The sequence below is a fragment of the Lepus europaeus genome, chromosome 3 (assembly GCF_033115175.1).
Source record: "Lepus europaeus isolate LE1 chromosome 3, mLepTim1.pri, whole genome shotgun sequence".
In the NCBI taxonomy this organism is placed as follows: domain Eukaryota; kingdom Metazoa; phylum Chordata; class Mammalia; order Lagomorpha; family Leporidae; genus Lepus; species Lepus europaeus.
The window spans coordinates 85,707,841-85,726,317 of record NC_084829.1 but is presented as its reverse complement, the minus strand read 5'-3'; the positions used below and the strand labels follow the sequence as shown (position 1 = coordinate 85,726,317).

The following is an 18,477-nucleotide window of genomic DNA, read 5'->3' as shown; positions in this document are numbered from 1 at the left end:
TGGGGGGGTATACTCAAAACCTAGCAATTTTTAATTCATTTTGAGTTGATTTTTGTATATGGTATGAGAGAAGGGTGAATTTCATTCTTCTACTTGTGGATAACCAATTTTCCTTATATTCTTTCTTGAAGGATTTCCTAATACTCTGTCCTTTTCCCAATTGTGCAATCTTGGTATCTTTGCTGAAGTTCAGCTTGCTGTAAATGTCTAGGCTTGCTTCTCAGCTCTCTTCTGTTTCATTGGTCAGTGTGTCTATTTTTTTTTTTTTGCCAGTAGCATGCTGTTTTAATTACTACAGCTTTTTAATATATATTGAAATCAAGTATTTTGATGCTTCTTACTTTTTTTTTTTTTTTTTTTTTGACAGATAGAGTTAGACAGTAAGAGACAGAGAAAAAAGTCTTCCTTGCATTGGTTCACTCCCTAAATGGCCGCTACAGCTGGCGCTGCGCCTATCCGAAGCCAGGAGCCAGGTGCTTCTTCCTGGTCTCCCACGTGGGTGCAGGGGCCCAAGCACTTGGGCCTTCCTGGGCCACAGCAGAGAGCTGGACTGGAAGAGGAGCAAACGGGACTAGTACCCGGCACCCCAACCGGGACTAGAACCCGGTGCCCACATAGGATGCCTGCGCCACAGGCAGAGGATTAACCAAGTGAGCCACGGCGCTGGCCTCGATGCTTCTTGCTTCATTCTTTTTGTTCAAGATTGCCTTGACTATTTGGGATTTGGGGGGAGTTGCCTGAATGCCCAGGTCAGAGCCACAAATCTCATTGGCTCTAAGCTGAAAAGCCCTTCACTCAGCCCAGCTTCCAAAGTGACCACCGCAGCTGAGGGGATGGCCAAGTAGGGTCAGCAACATTGCAGGCAGAACTGTAAATTTCTTGTTAGAGATGCCCCCTGCCTTTACCTGGCCAGCTCTCCTCCCAGGCCAGCCAAGTAATGAAAGTCAACAGAGTGCCTTCCCCTAGGAGGTTCACACCTCCCTTAGGATATACCCCATGTGAAGGATTTTTAAAATTTCTTTTAAAAATTTCAATGGAGTTTTTATAGGGATTACATTTGTGGATCGTTTTGTGTAGTATGAACATTTGAACAGTGTTTTAAATAAGAAATATCTTTCCATTTATTTGTGTTTAATTTCTTTCATCAGTGTTCTATAATTTTCAGTATGTAAATCTTTTGTTTATTTTCTCTGTGGCTATTGTAAATGGAGTTTTCTTGATCACTTTTTTAAATAGTTGTTGTTAGTGTATAGAAACCCTTCTGATTTTTCTGTTTTTTTTTTTTTTTTTTTTTGTATCCTGCAGCTTTAGTATATTCATTGATTTGTTCTAATTGTTTTTTGGTAGTCTTTATGATTTTCTATATTTAACAAACACAGAAAGTTATGTTACTTCGTTTTCTATTTATATGCCTTTATTTCTTTCTTTGCCTAATTTCTCTGGCAGTAACTTCCAGGGCTGTTGAATAGAAGTGGTAAGTAGGTGTCCTTGCCTGGTTCCTGGACTCAGAGAAGCACCTTCCAATATTTAACTGTAGAATATAACGTTACTTGTTGTCTAGAAGTTTGTATAAATGGAAACTTACAATACCTGCTTTTTTGAGGGGGTAGGATCTGGTTTCTTTAAATTAGATTAATCTATGTTGGTTAATTCATCACAACCCATTTTAAAATTGCTTAGTATGTTATTGTATGGCTGTATCACCATTTACTTGTTCATTTACATGTTGATAGGCATTTGGGGTGTTTCTTATTTTTGACTATTATGAATAAAACCACTATGAAACTTGGACGTAGGTCTTTTTATGGAAGTATTTCATTTCCCTAGAGCAGATGTTGGCAAACTTTGTCTCTAGAAAATTAGATAGGAAATACTTTAGACTTTCTAGACTTGAATTCCTTTTTGCACTGTGGTCTGAACACTTCAGAGAGTAAATGGGGGCAGTCCTAGGATCCACTTCATTTTTCTTCTCTCTCATACACCAGTGAGCTTTGCTGCCTTTTGTTCAGTTTCTGAGACCATCGTGCCTGTATGTTTTAGTGGGTGTAGGGGCAAGTGTGGTGCTTATTACTCTGTCTTGGCTGGGAGTAGAAAATCTATCTGTATGCTTTAATGCATTTATGTTTCTTTTTTTTCCAATTTTAATACCTTTGCATTTAAAACTATTATGCTCAGATGTGTGACTTACTTGTTTTTTATACATGTGGCATAGAATTTGTAGCTCCATTACTAGAGTAGGGTGAGATGGCCTTCCAGACTCTCTAGAAGCTCAGTCTTTAAAATAGTCATCTATTTATACAAGAATATTAAAATAAATCAATATATCAACTAACACTGATACTAACTAAACACTATTAGGAATGTTTATACACTATTTAAGAGTCTCTTGCTGATTGCTTTTTTTTTTTTTTTTTAATAGTTTATACAACAGCCAGGGCTGGGCCATACCAAAGCCAGGAGCCTAGAATTCCTTCTGGGTCTCCCAAATGGGTGACAGGGTCCCAAGCACTTGGGCCATCTTCTGCTTTCCCAGGCATGTTAGCAAGGAGCTGGATCAGAAGTGTAGCAGCTGGAGCTTGAAGCAGTACTTACATGGGATGCTGGTATTGCAGGCTGTGGCTTAACCTGCTGCATCATAATGCCTGCCCCAATATTAATCTCAATGACGTAATTAAGATTGTTTGCTGGGTTTTTCCACTCTAAAATTGTTAATTTTCTGTAATTATTTAGTGTTTTATATGATGTTGTGTGGAATTCATTCTTTTTTATTGGGGTATAGTATGCTATATATAGGCATTTGGATGGATGGCAGTTTGAGATGATTGACAATAATTTGAGACCATGCAAATATCTTGTTTCTCATTATACTTTCATCTTTTAATTTGTTTTTCAGGGGTTTTTGCTTGCAACAATCATTGTTGTGGTATTTTTCAGTTCTGTGAACATTTCGCGTGATGGTGAATTTCAACTTCCGTTTTTCCTTTTTTGTATATTAACAGGAACTTTACTGTAAAGAAGAACTGTCCTTTGTTCCCCATGTGTTTATTTATGCTAATATAGACTTGTGAATACCCCATGGGCTGTAATCTGGTACTGTCATTTTGTTTTGGTATGCTGCCTTTGGTCATTGGGAAGTCCTCAAGGGGGCCTCCTTGGATTTGACATGCATCCCTCTCTTTTCAGCACTTCCTTACTACCTGGCAATGTAAAATGTTCCAGGATCTTCTGTTTTCTGTTTCTCAGCCCGGGAATTAATCCTTTCTCCAAGGAGCTCTGGTTTCTTTTATTGGTGAGGAATAGAAACAAAAATCTAGATCTAGGTGTTGTCGTTGGGTGTCATTCCAGGCTGAGTGTCATTCCAGACTCTTAATTGTCAGGGTCAAGAATGTATGATATACACAAGTACACATATAATTATATTTACTTCTGTATCCATCTGTGAATATTTAAAAGCCATGAAGTTCCACTGATACCACTGATTCTTGTGCAGCATCATAATATTAATTCTAGCTGTTCCCCCTTGCTAATTTCTCTCTATACTGTGAGAAACCTACATCCCATTATCCATGACAAATTTGCTGAACACAAGTATATATAGAGAGTATTTAAGAATTACCAGCCCATTCCCTTGTGAAGTACTATCTGAAGAACAATACTTGTGCGTAGCTGTTTCTTCTGTCTGTAGCCTTATCGAAATATAGTCAGGCCGGCGCCATGGCTTAACAGGCTAATCCTCCGCCTTGTGGTGCCGGCACACTGGGTTCTAGTCCCGGTTGGGGCGCTGGATTCTATCCCGGTTGAACCTCTTCCAGGCCAGCTCTCTGCTATGGCCCAGGAAGGCAGTGGAGGATGGCCCAAGTCCTTGGGCCCTGCACCCGCATGGGAGACCGGGAGAAGCGCCTGGCTCCTGGCTTCAGATCAGCGCGATGCGCAGGCCGCAGCGGCCATTGGAGGGTGAACCAATGGCAAAAAGGAAGACCTTTCTCTCTGTCTCTCTCTCTCACTATCCACTCTGCTTGTCAAAAAAAAAAAAAAAAAAAAAAAAAAAAAAAAGTCAAAATACTGTGAAGATTTTTTTTTTAACATTTATTTAATGAATATAAATTTCCAGTGTACAGCTTATGGATTACAATGGCTTCCCCCTCCCATTAGTTCCCTCCCACCCGCAACCCTCCCCTCCCCCGCTCCCTCTCCCCTTCCATTTGCATCAAGATTCCTTTTCAATTCTCTTTATATACAGAAGATCAATTTAGTATAAAGATTTCAACAGTTTGCACCCACATAGAAACACAAAGTGAAACATACTGTTTGAGTACTAGTTATAGCATTAAATCACAATGTACAGCACATTAAGGACAGAGATCCCACATGAGGAGCAAGTGCACAGTGACTCCTGTTGGTGACCCAACAAATTGACACTCTAGTTTATGGCACCAGTAACCACCCTAGGCTGTCGTCATGAGTTGCCAAGGCTATGGAAGCCTTCCAAGTTTGCCGACTCTGATCATATTTAGACAAGGTCATAAAAGACAGGGTGAGGATAGTAACCAATGATCCTAAGAGTGGCATTAACCAGGTCTGAACAATTACACAGCATTAAGTGGGGAAGAGGACCATCAGTACACACAGGTTGGGAGTAGAGCCATTGGTGGTAGAGTAGAGGTTATGATTACAAAGGAATGAGGAGACCCAAGTGCACTAGACAGGGTCTAGAACAAAGGACACAGTCATTATTAGAGGAGCTAAGAAAGGTGCTGTCTAAGCTACAATTCAGTTTTCTGACTGAGAGGCAAATAGAACCTGACAGAAGGGGTTTGATAATAATCTGTTGGGCTTTAGGCCTTGTAAGTTAAGAGGCCCAGACCTATCTATCTCTTCACATGGGGTATATCCTAAGGGAGGTGTGAACCTCCTGGGGGAAGGCACCCTGTTGACTTTCATTACTTAGCTGTCCTGGGAGGAGAGCTGGCCAGGTAAAGGCAGGTGGCATCTCTAACAAGAAATTTACAGTTCTGCCTGCAATGTTGCTGACCCTACTTGGCCGTCCCCTCAGCTGCAGTGGTCACTTTGGAAGCTGGGCTGAGTGAAGGGCTTTTCAGCTTAGAGCCAATGAGATTTGTGGCTCTGACCTGGGCATCCTTCGACTCCAGGGCAGGTCCATTTCCAGTGATCCAACTCTTGGCAGAGCTGCCAGGGCTCTTCACAAGCTGACTTCTGCTGAAGCCCAGGCTTATCACATTGAAAGCCACTGCAGTGGACTGGCCTGTTGGGTCTCCTTGAGGGCAGATCACTGTACAGATCAGCCATTCATAGGCCTGCCACCCATTGCTTCTGATGCCTAGCTTTCTTTTCCTCCTGGTTTTTGTTAAAGCAGACCAGAGGATGCAAGTCAAGGGAGTGCCCAAGTCTCATCTCTAATCTTCGGTGGCCTGAACTACAAGTCTATAGTCACAGGCATGTTCTGTAGTAGTTTTTCTAAGGTAGACAATGCCCATGAGGAAAATTATATTCTCACTTTAAAACTTTCTTTCCCTTTGGTCTGAAAGGGAGGTTTTTTCTACTTCCTGTATACTTCGCTGATGGCGAAGTGAATCTAGCTATGAGATTATTATTTAAGTTCTTATTTTGGCTATGCTATTACAGAAAAATGTTAGCCATCTCTTTTATAAGGTCTAAAGATTAAATTGTGTATCCTACAGATTCCTTCATAATAGAATTAGTTTCCTACCTTGAAGAGAATAGAGAAATGAAAGAACAAGTTGGGCTTAGAATAGAGAAATGAGGGAGCAAGTCCTAGATCGCTTGCTGACAATAGCAATATCACATGAATACTTAGCAAACAGTTTCAACTATTAGATAACAACTTAAGAAAACATTTACCAGAAGGTCCAATGCCTTCTATAAATTTTAAGAATCATGTATTTGAAAACACCTCTTAAATATCTAAGATGGTGTAGTTTGTTTAACCAGTAAACTTAAGCACAACCATATAAAATGTTTTTAGTTTCTTTCTACCAACAAGTTTAAAACATATGATACACAGATTCAGGTCACACAAATTAAAATGTATCTTTGATTGATTTTAGCAGCTTAAATTTATGGACAATCTTATCTATAAGCCATTTAAAATAAAACTCTTAATAAAATTTCCCCATGTGGACATACAATATGTACACACATATAACATAGTATAATAGACCAATATAGCAATTTTAATAATAGCTTTTAAAGTCTTTAACTCTTTTTGTAGATTGCCAATTGATTTGAATTGCTTTTTGTTTTTAGTAACCTCAGTTAACCATACTTTCTCTCAGTTGGTACTGTTAATACATTATTGGCTTCATCTGTTTACAGAGCCATCCCAAAGTACTGAATACAATAGAAGTGGCTGGAAAAAGTCCATAGGAACCTATAGGAGGACGGCTAAACACAGAACCAACAACGATTTAGTTTTATGAGCAGCAAATCATATGTAACTGTGGATGACAAAAGACTTTAAGTCGCCATGTTTAAAATTATAAACTCATCAACCAACAAGAGGCACTTGCTTACTTCACAGTATTTTTGAAAGCACCTGTAGGATTTTACAAGTATTTAACCCTTTAGGCCTTTGGGGCTTTCTCATTAAGATAACTATCATGTCTAGTAACAGAAGATCATTAGACTTTTTAATTCTCAAATATTTGTATTGATAGCATTTTCCATTATAGAAACTTAAAGTTTGGTACCACATCACATCTTGACAGTACTTCTAATATAATCCAAATAGCCTGATTAGTTGGTTTCTCTATAAGATGAGAGACATAGGTCCTTCGATTTTTTCAGTTGGGCCCAAACTGGAAAAACCGAAGTCCAGGATTTACTGGAAATTTTAGAGACCAGATTGTTTGAAACTTTGATTTTTTGAATGCCTGTCAAGAAGGCCAAGAAGGCTCAAAATCCAAAATATCTGGTTGAAATAAGATTCCTTAAAATCATGACATAACATAGACCAAATTTGATCATTGTTACAAGGTGATTATTCAAATCTTTGAAAATAAGCACATATTTATATAACCCATAGCTCTTAATAAAAATTCAGCTGTTTTTGTACAATTAGAATTTAACAGACATCAAGAGAACATAATAGATTACTTTAACACATTGCTTTAACAGAGCATCAGAGTTTAATTCTATGTCAAAGAGAAATTGAGCTTCCTGTGATCTTTTGCTGTGAGGTTTCCTTCCTTTACCTTCTTTCATATTGGTGACCATGTTTCTGTGTTTCTGTGTGTAACACATCTTTAAGCATCTTTTGCAGGGCAGGATGAGTGGCAACAAATTCTTTCAGTTTCTGTTTGCTATGAAAAGTCTTAATTTCACCTTCATTCACAAATGAGAGCTTTGCAGGATATAGTATTCTGGGCTGGCAGTTTTTCTCTCTTAGTACCTGGGCTATGTCTCGCCATTCCCTTCTAGCTTGTAGGGTTTCTGATGAGAAGTCTGCTGTGAGTCTAATTGGAGATCCTCTGAGAGTAATCTGACGTTTCTCTCTTGCACATTTTAGGATCTTTTCTTTATGTTTCACTGTGGTGAGTTTGATTACAACATGTCGTGGTGAGGATCTCTTTTGGTCATGTTTATTAGGGGTTCTATAAGCTTCCTGTACTAAGGTGCCTCTGTCCTTTTCCAAACCTGGGAAATTTTCTGCTAGTATCTCACTGAAAATGCCTTCTAATCCTTTCTCCCTCTCCATGCCTTCAGGAACTCCTAGAACCCGAATGTTGGGTTTTTTAATAGTATCCTGTAGATTCCCGACAATATTTTTTAGACTTCTGATTTCTTCTTCTTTTCTTTGGTTTGCCTGTTTCCTTTCCTGTTCTCTGTCTTCTAAGTCTGATATTCTCTCTTCTGCTTTGCCCATTCTGATTTTAAGGCTCTCTAATGTGTTTGTCATTTGATCTATTGAATTCTTCATTTCATCATGATTTCTCGTCACTATCACAGTTTCTTGTTCCACTAGTTGTTTCATTTCATTTTGATTCCTCCTTAATATTTCATTTTCACGAGAGAGATTTTCTATCTTGTCCATGAAGGATTTCTGTAGTTCAAGAATTTGTTTTTGAGAACTTCTTAATGTTCTTATCAATTTTTTGAGATCTGCTTCTTGCATTTCTTCTATCTCATCATCTTCATAATCTTGAATTGGGGTGTCTTTTTCATTTGGGGGCGTCATAGTGTCTTCCTTGTTCTTGTTAGCTTGGTTTTTGCGTTTGTTGTTTGGCATGTTGGAGATATTTGGTTTCTTCACTGTGGTGTTTTTTCTTGTTACACTATGGCTCTATATTGAGTGGACTGTCTGCTTTCGGTGGAGCCTTAGAGACTTGAGATGAGTGTGGACTGAGAGCTGTGTTTGGTTCCTCAGGGTTGAGGGTGTGTCAAAGATGACACTCCCAGGTTAGGCGTGGTAAATCTCTCTCTCTCTTTCTTTTTTTGATTCAAAAGGGAAGTAATTCCGCACAGCTGAATGTAATTGGAGGTAGTTAGCAGGCAAATGATATACCCACAGGATCCAGAGATCCGAAGCTCTTTCCCAAGGACCACCCAGGGAATCTCTGCTGCCCTCAGTGTGGGCTCCAATTCTCCTGCAGTCTCCCACTGGGTTGCCAAGTTAGATGCTAATCTCCTGTTATTTCACCCCTCCCCCCAGAGTCAGGTTTTTCTGCTAGGCTCAGGGCTGGTGCAGACCTGAGTTCGCCCTGCTTATGACGTGTGTCAAAATGGTGCCTGCTCTTTGTCTTGCTCGCCTTTGAGAGGTGAGCGGAGAGAAACTTGTGTCCGTATCGGTCACTTTTTTTTTCCTCTCTCTCTCTTCTAGTTAGCCTGGTGAACTTTTCCCCACGGAGTTTCAAGCCTCGTTCCCTCTAGTCTCCTCTTTCCGCTTGCCCGCTGGTGTCTTGGGCTATTGAGGTTTGGCTCACCTCGCGTTCCAGCACTGGTGCGTTGAGTCTGCCGCTGGTGTCCCGAAATTGGGCTCCCACGCTCTCCACGCAGGTCCACTGTGAATCGCTAGTTCCGGAAGAGTTTCCTCTGCTGTTTCTTCCCCTACTCTTCCTTGACTCTGCAGTATCTCCACTTTTATTAAACTGTCTCTCCCCTGGACTAATAGTTTGCTCCCTTCCTATTCCGCCATTTTGCCGCTCTCCTACTGTGAAGATTTTTAAGTTTATTCTTTTTCATCCCCATCCTCCTTAATGTGGACCGTGCTCATTTGTAATTATTTCTGTTCTCTTTTGGTTTCTCCCAGTATACTGATTGATTTCAGCTGTTTGTGTATTTTGCGTATGAAACATTATGATGGTTCTAACTAAACAAAAAGGCATTCTTAAAGCAGTGTCACTCTTCACTCATCCTGCAACTCCTATTCATTCTCGCATCATTTCTTTCCTGTTTGCATCCATCCCCTGTAGAAAACCAGTCTCTTTTGCTTCTGTTTTAGCCCCCTGTAATTTTTCTGCTCAAATGAACTGATACATGAATGTTTTCTTACACTTTTTCTTTACATAGAAGGTAGCACAGTATGTAACTTCTTTCACATTTTCCTCTTTTCATTTAGCAACAAGTACATCTTAGAAATTACTCTTTTTCAATAAATAGACTTTCCTCATTGTTTTCTTTCAGCTACATATTCCTGTATTGTATAGTTTTACCCAGACTTATTTAATCTCCGTGCTAGTTATGAGCATTTAGGGTGTGCAGTGCTGTAGGGAATAACCTTGTATGTATACATTTTTTAGTTTTCTGAGGTGTACCATCAAGGCAGATTGTTAGAAGGGAGATTAATGGGTCAGAAGCGAAGTGCATATGTCGTTTTGTTAGATGTTGCCAAATTTCCCTCCAGAAGGGTTGTCCTAGTTTGCATTTCCAAAAACAGTATATGAGAGTATCTCTTTTCTAAAGTCTTGCCAAGAGAATGTGTTGTCCATACGTTTTAATTTTTGCCAATCCGATAGGTGAGAAATGGTGTCTCACTGTTTTAATTTGCATTTTTCTAATTATGAATGAATTTGAATATTTCTACATATGCATAATAGCCATATTTTTTATTTTCTGTGAATTGTTTTTTCTCATTTTTTCCATTAGGATGCTACTCGTTTTAATTCAATTTTTAAGAGTTCTTTAAGTTATTAGCGTTTTTACTCCCTTATATATGGTATGCGTTTCAAATATTTTCTCCTGGTTTGTCAAGTATTTTTTCTACTTTGTTTATGGTGGTATTTTTTTGTCATACCAGAATTTTTTTATTGTTATATAGCGTGATATCCCGGTATTTTCTTCTTGTGTCTTATTACAGCAAGGTTAAACAAATTCATCCAAGGTTTCCTTTTTCAATTGCAAGGTTTTTTCTCTTTTCTTTTCCTTTTTTTGGTATATGATTCCCAATCCATTTGATTTTTTTCCTTATGAATTGTGTGAAATTTGGGTCTCAGTGTATCTCTGATAGGCAGTAATTATTAATTGGAATGTCAAATTTATTGGTATTTTTCTTTATGTACATTTTTATCTAGGTGGGTAGGTAATTATCCCAGCCCTATTAGAAAGAGTCTCCTTTCTCCACTGCTCTGACGTGCTGCCTTTGTTATAGAGTTGGTGCCTCTTTGTAGGTCCATTTCCAGGCTCTGTTTTATATTCTACTGACTGAGTTGTTTGTCCTTGAGCCAACACCACATTTTCGTTATTGCTGACGCTGTATAAAAGCCTTGCTATCTGGCGGGCCAAGTCCTCCTAGTTTGTTGTTCTTCAGAAGAATCTCTTATAATCTTGCTCCTTTGCTTTCCTATATATATTTTTAAATGCATGTTTGAAGTTTCTCAGACAAATTCTTTTAGGATTTGAGATTCTGAGATTGCATTGAATATATAGATCAAGTTGTGGATGTATTAACATTGAGATTTTCCCATGAACATGCTATTTTCTTTATTTGGACTTTTTAAAAATATTTATTTATTTGAAAGAGCTATACAGAGAGAGGAGAGGCAGAGAGAGAGAGAGAGAAAAAGAGAGAGAGAGATCTTCCATCCGATGGTTCACTCCCCAACTGGCCGCAACGGTTGGAGCTGCGCTGATCCGAAACCAGGAGCCAGGAGCCAGAAGCCAGGAGCTTCTTCTGGGTCTCCTACGTGGGTGCAGGGACCCAAGGACTTGGGCCATCTTGTACTGCTTTCCCAGGCCATAGCAGAGAGCTGGATCGGAAGTGGACTCGAACCGGCACGCCATATGGGATGCTGGTGCTTCAGACCAGGGCGTTTTTGGACTTTCTTATATTTCTTTCTTCATTCTTTGATAATTTTATTAATTGAAGGCTTTCAGTTCTTTTGTAAGTTTTCTTCCTTAATTAAAAATGTTTTGGGGCAATGGGGGATGGCATTGTGGCTCAACAGATTAAAGCCACAGCCAGCAGCACCAGGAGCACGGGTCCAAGTCCTGGCTGTTCTACTTTTGATCCAGCTCCCTGCTATTGTGCCTGGGAAAGCAGCAGAAGATGGCCCAGGTGCTTGGGCCCCTGCACTCACATGGGAGATCCAGAAGAGGCTCCGGGCTCCTGGCTGTGGCCTGGCTCCATTAGATACAGTAAGAGTCTGCTGGCTTTTGCAAGAAATTGCAAACTCTAACTTCTGTAGTGGCTGTACCTTTTTACATTCCTGCCAGCACTGAATGAGAGATCCCATTGTTCCACATCCTTGCCAGATTTTGTATTGTCAGTGATCTGGATTTTAGCAGAAATCTGAAAATAGATCTGCCATGTGACCCAGCCATCCCACTCCTAGGAATTTTCCCAAAGGAAATGAAATCAGCATATGAAAAGGTTATCTGAACCCCCATGTTTATTGCAGTTCAGTTCACAATAGCTAACATATGGAATCAACCCAGATGTTCATCAACTGATGACTGGATAAAGGAAAATTGTGAAAAAAGAAACACAAATATATATAAGGAATAAATACGGAATTCTACTCAGCCATAAAAAAGAATGAAATCCTGTCTCTTGCAATAAAGTGGATATAACTGGAAACCATTTTGCTTAGTGAAATAAACCAGTCCCAAAAAGACAAATAACGTATGTTTTCCCTAGTCTGTGGTAACTCAGAGTACAAAGAAATGTAATGTGTATAAGCAAAACTGACATTTTGAGATGTGATTATTGTTTACAGCCCTTGTCTATACTGTTGAGGAAGAGTGGTTTTTTCTTCTTACTATTTGTTGAATTCTTTACTTACTGGAGGAGTTAAACTTATGGTTATAAAATAAGCTAAAAATATGTCATTGTAAAAATTGAAAGAGTAAGAAAGGAAGGAGGAGGGAGGGTAGGAGTGTGGGCAGGACAGAGGGAAATATCACTGCGCCCTAAATCTGATACATGAAATCTAATCTGATACATGAAATTTGTTCACCTTATATAAGTTTAAAAACTTTTTAAAAAGGAAGAATCACTTTTTTTAAGTATGTAGAGGTATCTTGTTTCAGTTTTCATTTCCCTAGTGACATGTGATGCTGAACATCATTTTATGTACTTATTTCCTATCTGTGTATCTTCTTGGTGAGGTATCTATTCAGATGTTTCCTCATTTTTCATCATGTTTTTTGCTTTATTATTATTGAGTTTTAAGACTTCTTTTTATATACCAGATGACAGTCCTATTTTAGATAACATTTTTTAAAATTAGATTTATTTATTTGGAAGGCAGAGTATTAAAGGGAGGGAAGAGAGAGATGGAAAGTTGGGGAGAGATCTTCCATCCCCTGATTTATTCTCCGAATACCTGCAATAGCAAGATCTGAGTCAGACAAAAGCCAAGAGCCAGGACTCCATCCAGGTCTCCCACATGGGTGGCAGGGACCCAAGTACTTGGACCATCATCCACTGCCTTACCCAGATGTGTTGGCAGGAAGCTGGGTGGGAAACAGAGCAGCTGGGACTCAACCAGCTCTTCAGTATGGGATGCTGGCATCACAAGGGGCTCTTAAACCACTGTGCCGCAACGTTCTCCTCTCAGTACCTTTAGCAAATGTTTTCTCCCAGTCTATGGATTGTCTTCTCATTCTAATCTTGGTAGAATTGCATTTTCATTTCTGAATGTCAAGAGTTATGGAGACTTTATCAAACGAATTGGAGAATATTCCTTCCTTTTCTGTTTTCTGGAAAAAATTTTTATATGATTGAAATTAAGTTTCCCTTAAATGTTTGATAAAACTAACCTGTGAATCCATACAGACCTTTTGCTTTCTTCTTATGCATGATTTGAAAAATTTATCATTAAACAAAGATTTTGTATTCTTGTGTCAGTTTTAAAACTGTATTTTTTTGAGTTTTTCTCCTGAATTTTGAAGCTTGTTAACATAAAAATGTTTATAACATTCTCTCATTATTTACTAGTATTTATATGTGTTCCTTGTTAAATTCCTATTACTGATTATTTATGCTTATCTTCTTTGTTTAATTAGAAATCAATTTAATAATTATCTCAAACTAGCTTTATATGGTTTTGATTATTAGTAGTATAAATTTTTAGTTTTATGAATTTCTGCTTATTGTTGTTTCTTCCTTCTGTGTTCTTTGGATTTAATTTGCTAATATTTAAAAAATTTCTTGTGGTAGATACTTGTCAACTTGTATAAAGCATTTCTTATATATATATATGTATATTAAGTTATACATTTCTCTCTAAATTGGATTTAGCTGTACCTCATAAGTTTTTATATTTTGTTATCCACTTTCAGATATTTTATAATTTCAGTTGAGATTTCCTTTCTGACCTATGGGTTATTTATAATTACACTTATGTCTTTTCAGACATAGAGATTTTTTGAGAATTTTTTTTGTTATTGATTTCCAGCTGAATTATTGTATTCTGAGATTATAATATGAATTATTTCATTTGCTTGAAACTTACTTTATTCAATATGGTTTTAAAATTTATACTGTATAAAAAATTCAAAGAATAAAAAAAGAAAAATGTCAGCTTTTTCAATAATAGGCATTTTCTTAAATTTAGGATGACACTATTGATCCCACATTAAGAACATACATTTGCTTTCTGATCCTTTTTTTCAGGTAGTACAGTCTATTGTATGTAGTCTGATCTTTGCATAATTGGCTGTCTGTTTACAAAGTTTGTATGTATGTCATTTTTCAAGATACTATAAATTGTTTCAAGGTATTTTGTTGCACTTCAAAAAATATATTCAGTGGTGGGTACTGTAGTTAAGGCACATAGACAGAACAGTTAATTTGATTTGTTTAGCTCATTTTTTAAAAAGATCTCCTTTTCCTTCTTTTATTTTGAAATAATTACAGGCTCAAATGTCATGTTTCTGTAGCTGGTCAGTCAGTATATGCTGATATATCGGTATATGGTGAATATATCATTATATCTCTGATCTATCCGTGTATAATGAATAAACTTATTTCAAACAACGTTTATTCTATTACCTGGAAGATTTTGCTTTTCTTTCATGTGAGGAGTTTTCTGGAAACAATTTTGGGGCTTTATGTCCTGGATAGATATTTCTTCAAATTTGTGTTTGGAAAATTGAAAGCAAAATGGGCAATAATCTTATCTAATCCTTCCCTTTTCAAAAGTTGTAATAGATTTTTTTTCCCTCTAACAGTGCCTCTGTATTGCTGCTTTCCCAAAACAGCCTCTTTGGTAGCCACACTATAGAAGTGTTTAGTTACAAGGAAGTATTTTAGATGTTAATGTTTGTATAAAGGTTATGGTAATGTTCACTTAATTTAAGGGCAAAACAATTACCTGGTACTAAATGAGCAGGAGTTTCTATTTTAAAATATAACTATCAATAGATCTATCAGTGCTGAATTAATGCCTTACTCTGGGGTTTTGAAATGTGATTGCTGTATTGCACACAAGCACCCTGTCACTTTAAAATGGTGCCTGTTACTTGACAATAATTATTTGTACCATTTGGCAAAATGACTTTTTAAGGTAAAAACATTTAAAGAAATGTTCTATTTTAAAAGTGGAAATGTGTATTCTCAAAGTATTAATTATGTTATGCTTAGCAGGCCTTTAAATTATGGTACATATTAAAACCCACTCAATTGAAGGTGGTAGTATATGGTAAGGAATAATAGGTACATGAATAAGAAAGAACAGTATTTTAAAAGTGAAATATATATATGTCTAAATGATAGATTTAAGAAATGTCTTGTTTAGGAAAGGCTGATTATTAGATAGACAGGTTAGTGGGAGGGGCCCAGTAAATAGCATATTGGCAAGCTTCCTGTAATGCATATGCATAGTCATTAGAGGCATATTGATTTTTAAATGTCAGCCAGCTTTTATTCTCTTCTTTTCTAGCATCTATTTGTATGAACTGTTCTTTCTTCTAAAGGAGGTTTGTCAAGCTTTCTGTGGACATTTGTTGTATAGGAAATAAATTACCATGGCTATATATAATTAACGTTAAATTTGTGATCCCAGCCATGATTTTGTTGTAGAATCTCCCACAACCTGAGTCTGCTTGCCTGATGTACAGCAAACCAGTCACTGGCATGGGGCATAGAAGGAGGCAGGTGCTTATTTTTTATTATTTTTAAAGATTTATTTATTTATTTGAAAGGCAGAGTGACAGAGAGGGAGAGAGAGAGAGAGAGAGAGAGAGAGAGCTTTTACCCACTAGTTGACTCCCCATATGTCTAGCTGGGCCAGGCTGAATCCAGGAGCCAAGAACTCCATCCAGGTCAACCATGTTGGAGTGGCAGTGACCCAAGTACTTGGGCCATTATCTACAGCCTCCCAGGTGTATTGGCTGGAACTCGAATCAGACACCTCCAATATGAGGTGCAGGTGTCTCAAACAGTGGCTTAACTTGCTGAACCTCTGTGCCTGCCTCTGAAAGTAGGTGTTTATTTTTGTGATGTACCAAACAAACATGTATTATTCAATTCTCAGACTCCTTGAGGGATTAAGTTATTGAATCTTATCCCCTGAAGCTGGGGGCATGAATGCATCATCAGCTTGTGTGTAGGTCTCCAGTTGGCCACGCTTGCGGCCTTGCTTTAACTGGTTAATGATAGGAAACCTGCATGTTCTTCTGAGAATGGTGTGATGGCTTAGTTCCTCTGTTCTGTATGGGGTCTTTGGGTAGATTGGTTACTAATTTGTTTCACCAAAACTTGGGGTTACCATAAAGCATCCCAAAATGGAGTCTAGGTTGGGATGTTAACCATGGGATGATTCTTGCGGTCTGAGGTCTTGTGGGACAGACCATTCCTTTAATTAGTGAGTTAATTTCTAGTAAGAAGTTTTAACTTTTAATCATCAAAGTAGAGACAGAAGAGTTGAATACTAAGAAACAAGGGCTTAATAAAGTCTTCATCAAAGGCATTGGGGATTCAAGCTAGTTTCACTTTGAAGTTGTATTGGTTAAATTAATTTTTTATTTTTCAAATGATGGCTAAGAAATTCTCCATTTGACTGTTGAGATTTGAGGACATTTCCTGTGCTTTCCACTTGAATCTGATACCTTTAGTGATGTTTGTAACTTTTAGCAGTATGTTAAAATATATTACTACTAGTCATCACTTACATTATTTTACTTAGCTTTTTGCTAAAGGACTTTTAAGATTGTATTCATCAGCTATTAACATACTTTTAAGGGCAAGCATTGGGCATTGTGGGTTAGGCCACAACCTATAAAGCCAGCAACCATATGGGCACTAGTTTGAGTCCCAGCTGCTCCACTTCCTACCCAGCTCCCTGCTAGTGCACCTGGCGGCCAGGCCAGCAGAAGATGGCCCAGTACTTGGGCCACTGCCACCCACGTGGGAGCCGTGGCCATTGTAGCCATTTGGGGAGTGAAGCAGTGAATTTGGAAGATCTCTGTCTCTTTCCTTTCTCTCTGTAACTCTGCCTTTCAAATAAATAAAGCTTTAAGAAAAAAAAAAAGGAAAGGAAAAAACAGTTTTTTTTTTTTTTTGTTTGTTTGTTTGTTAATGTAAACAGGACAACAGATTTCAAAGGTAGAATTCTAAGAACATAACAGTAGTTCCTGGGCTGGCGCTGTGGCTCACTTGGTTAATCTTCCTCCTACAGTGCCGGCATCCCATATGAGCGCCGAGTTCTAGTCCTGGTTTCTCCTCTTCCAGTCCAGCTCTCTGCTGTGGCCCAGGAGGGCAGTGGAGGATGGCCTGAGTGCTTGGGCCCCTGCACTCGCATGGGAGACCAGGAAGAAGCACCTGGCTCCTGGCTTCGGATCGGCGCAGCGCTGGCTGTAGTGGCCATTTGGGGGGTGAACCAATGGAAGGAAGACCTTTCTCTCTGTCTCTCTCTCTCACTGTCTAACTCTATCTGTCAAATAAATAAATAAATAAATAAAAGTAGTTCCCTACCTCCCTCCACCTCTTCCTTTTTTTTAAATTTTGGAATAACATAGTTTCAATTTACTTTATAAGCACAGGCTTAATGCTCCACTAGATTTGGTGTTTTAACAGGTGAAAAGTAGAAAGATCAGTCAGTGTTCCACAGGAATATAGACAAGGCTATAAACAATAATCAAATCATAAGACGTGAATTTCACTCATATATTCAGGTTTTTTATTTTTGTGCTCTATATATTAGCTACCACAAAACAGAGAAAACATGAATTTTTCTTTTTTTGGTCTGGCTTATTTCACTAAGTGGAATGATCTCCACTTGCATCCATGACAGGATTTCATTCTTTTTAATGGCCGAGTAATATTCCATCATGTTTATACACCTCATTTTCTTTATCTAGTCATCAGTTGATGGACATCTGGGTTGAAATCCATGCCTAGTTTTTTCATGATGCATTTTTCATGAATTTTTTGAAGGTCTCCACATGTGCAAAGATTTTTTTGCACTAAAATAAACTTTTTTTAATTCAATTTTACATGAATTATTTTGAAGTACTCTCATGCCTACTTTTAACTTAATTAGACAACAGGGCTATTTGTCTTTCCCATATCCTGCACCACTACCAGTTCCTTTTTGTACAATCTGCAAGTACAGTTCTAATAGTATTTCTTCATTCACTGTATTCATTCAGTGTGTTTCAGTGCAGTCAAGAATGATTGGGGGGTGGTGGCAGGCATTTGACATGGTGGTTAATATGCCTGCATTTCACATTGAAGTGCTTGGGTTTGATTCCTTGGCTGGTTATTATCCTGCAGCACAAAGGCTAAGATGTTAGTTTCTCATAGTAATTCTGTAAAAATCTTGATAATTTATGTAATCATACATTTGAGGAAGAAGAGGAGTATTTTTTAAATAATATTTTTTTTTCTTTTTAGGTTACTTCCTCAGAATGTTGGCCTTCTGTATGTTGGAGGTTATGAAAGACCCTTTGCACAAATTAAGGTATCTTTTTTACCATGCTTCTTATTTTCATTTGTCTTTTGAACCCACCAGAAACTTACTAATAACCATCAACATACAAAAATTGTAAATGTGAAGT

The 18,477-nt window shown here is 38.0% G+C and overlaps 1 protein-coding gene across 1 annotated transcript in view; it reads left to right on the top strand.

The window, feature by feature from the left end:
• The window catches only part of RNGTT (RNA guanylyltransferase and 5'-phosphatase), a 327,349-nt gene that overhangs the window by 245,967 nt on the left and 62,905 nt on the right, over window positions 1-18,477 (top strand). Inside the window, exon 14 of the mRNA XM_062186494.1 lies at window positions 18,314-18,380. Within this exon, the coding sequence (XP_062042478.1) occupies window positions 18,314-18,380 (67 nt within the window). The remainder of the gene's footprint in view (window positions 1-18,313; window positions 18,381-18,477) is intronic.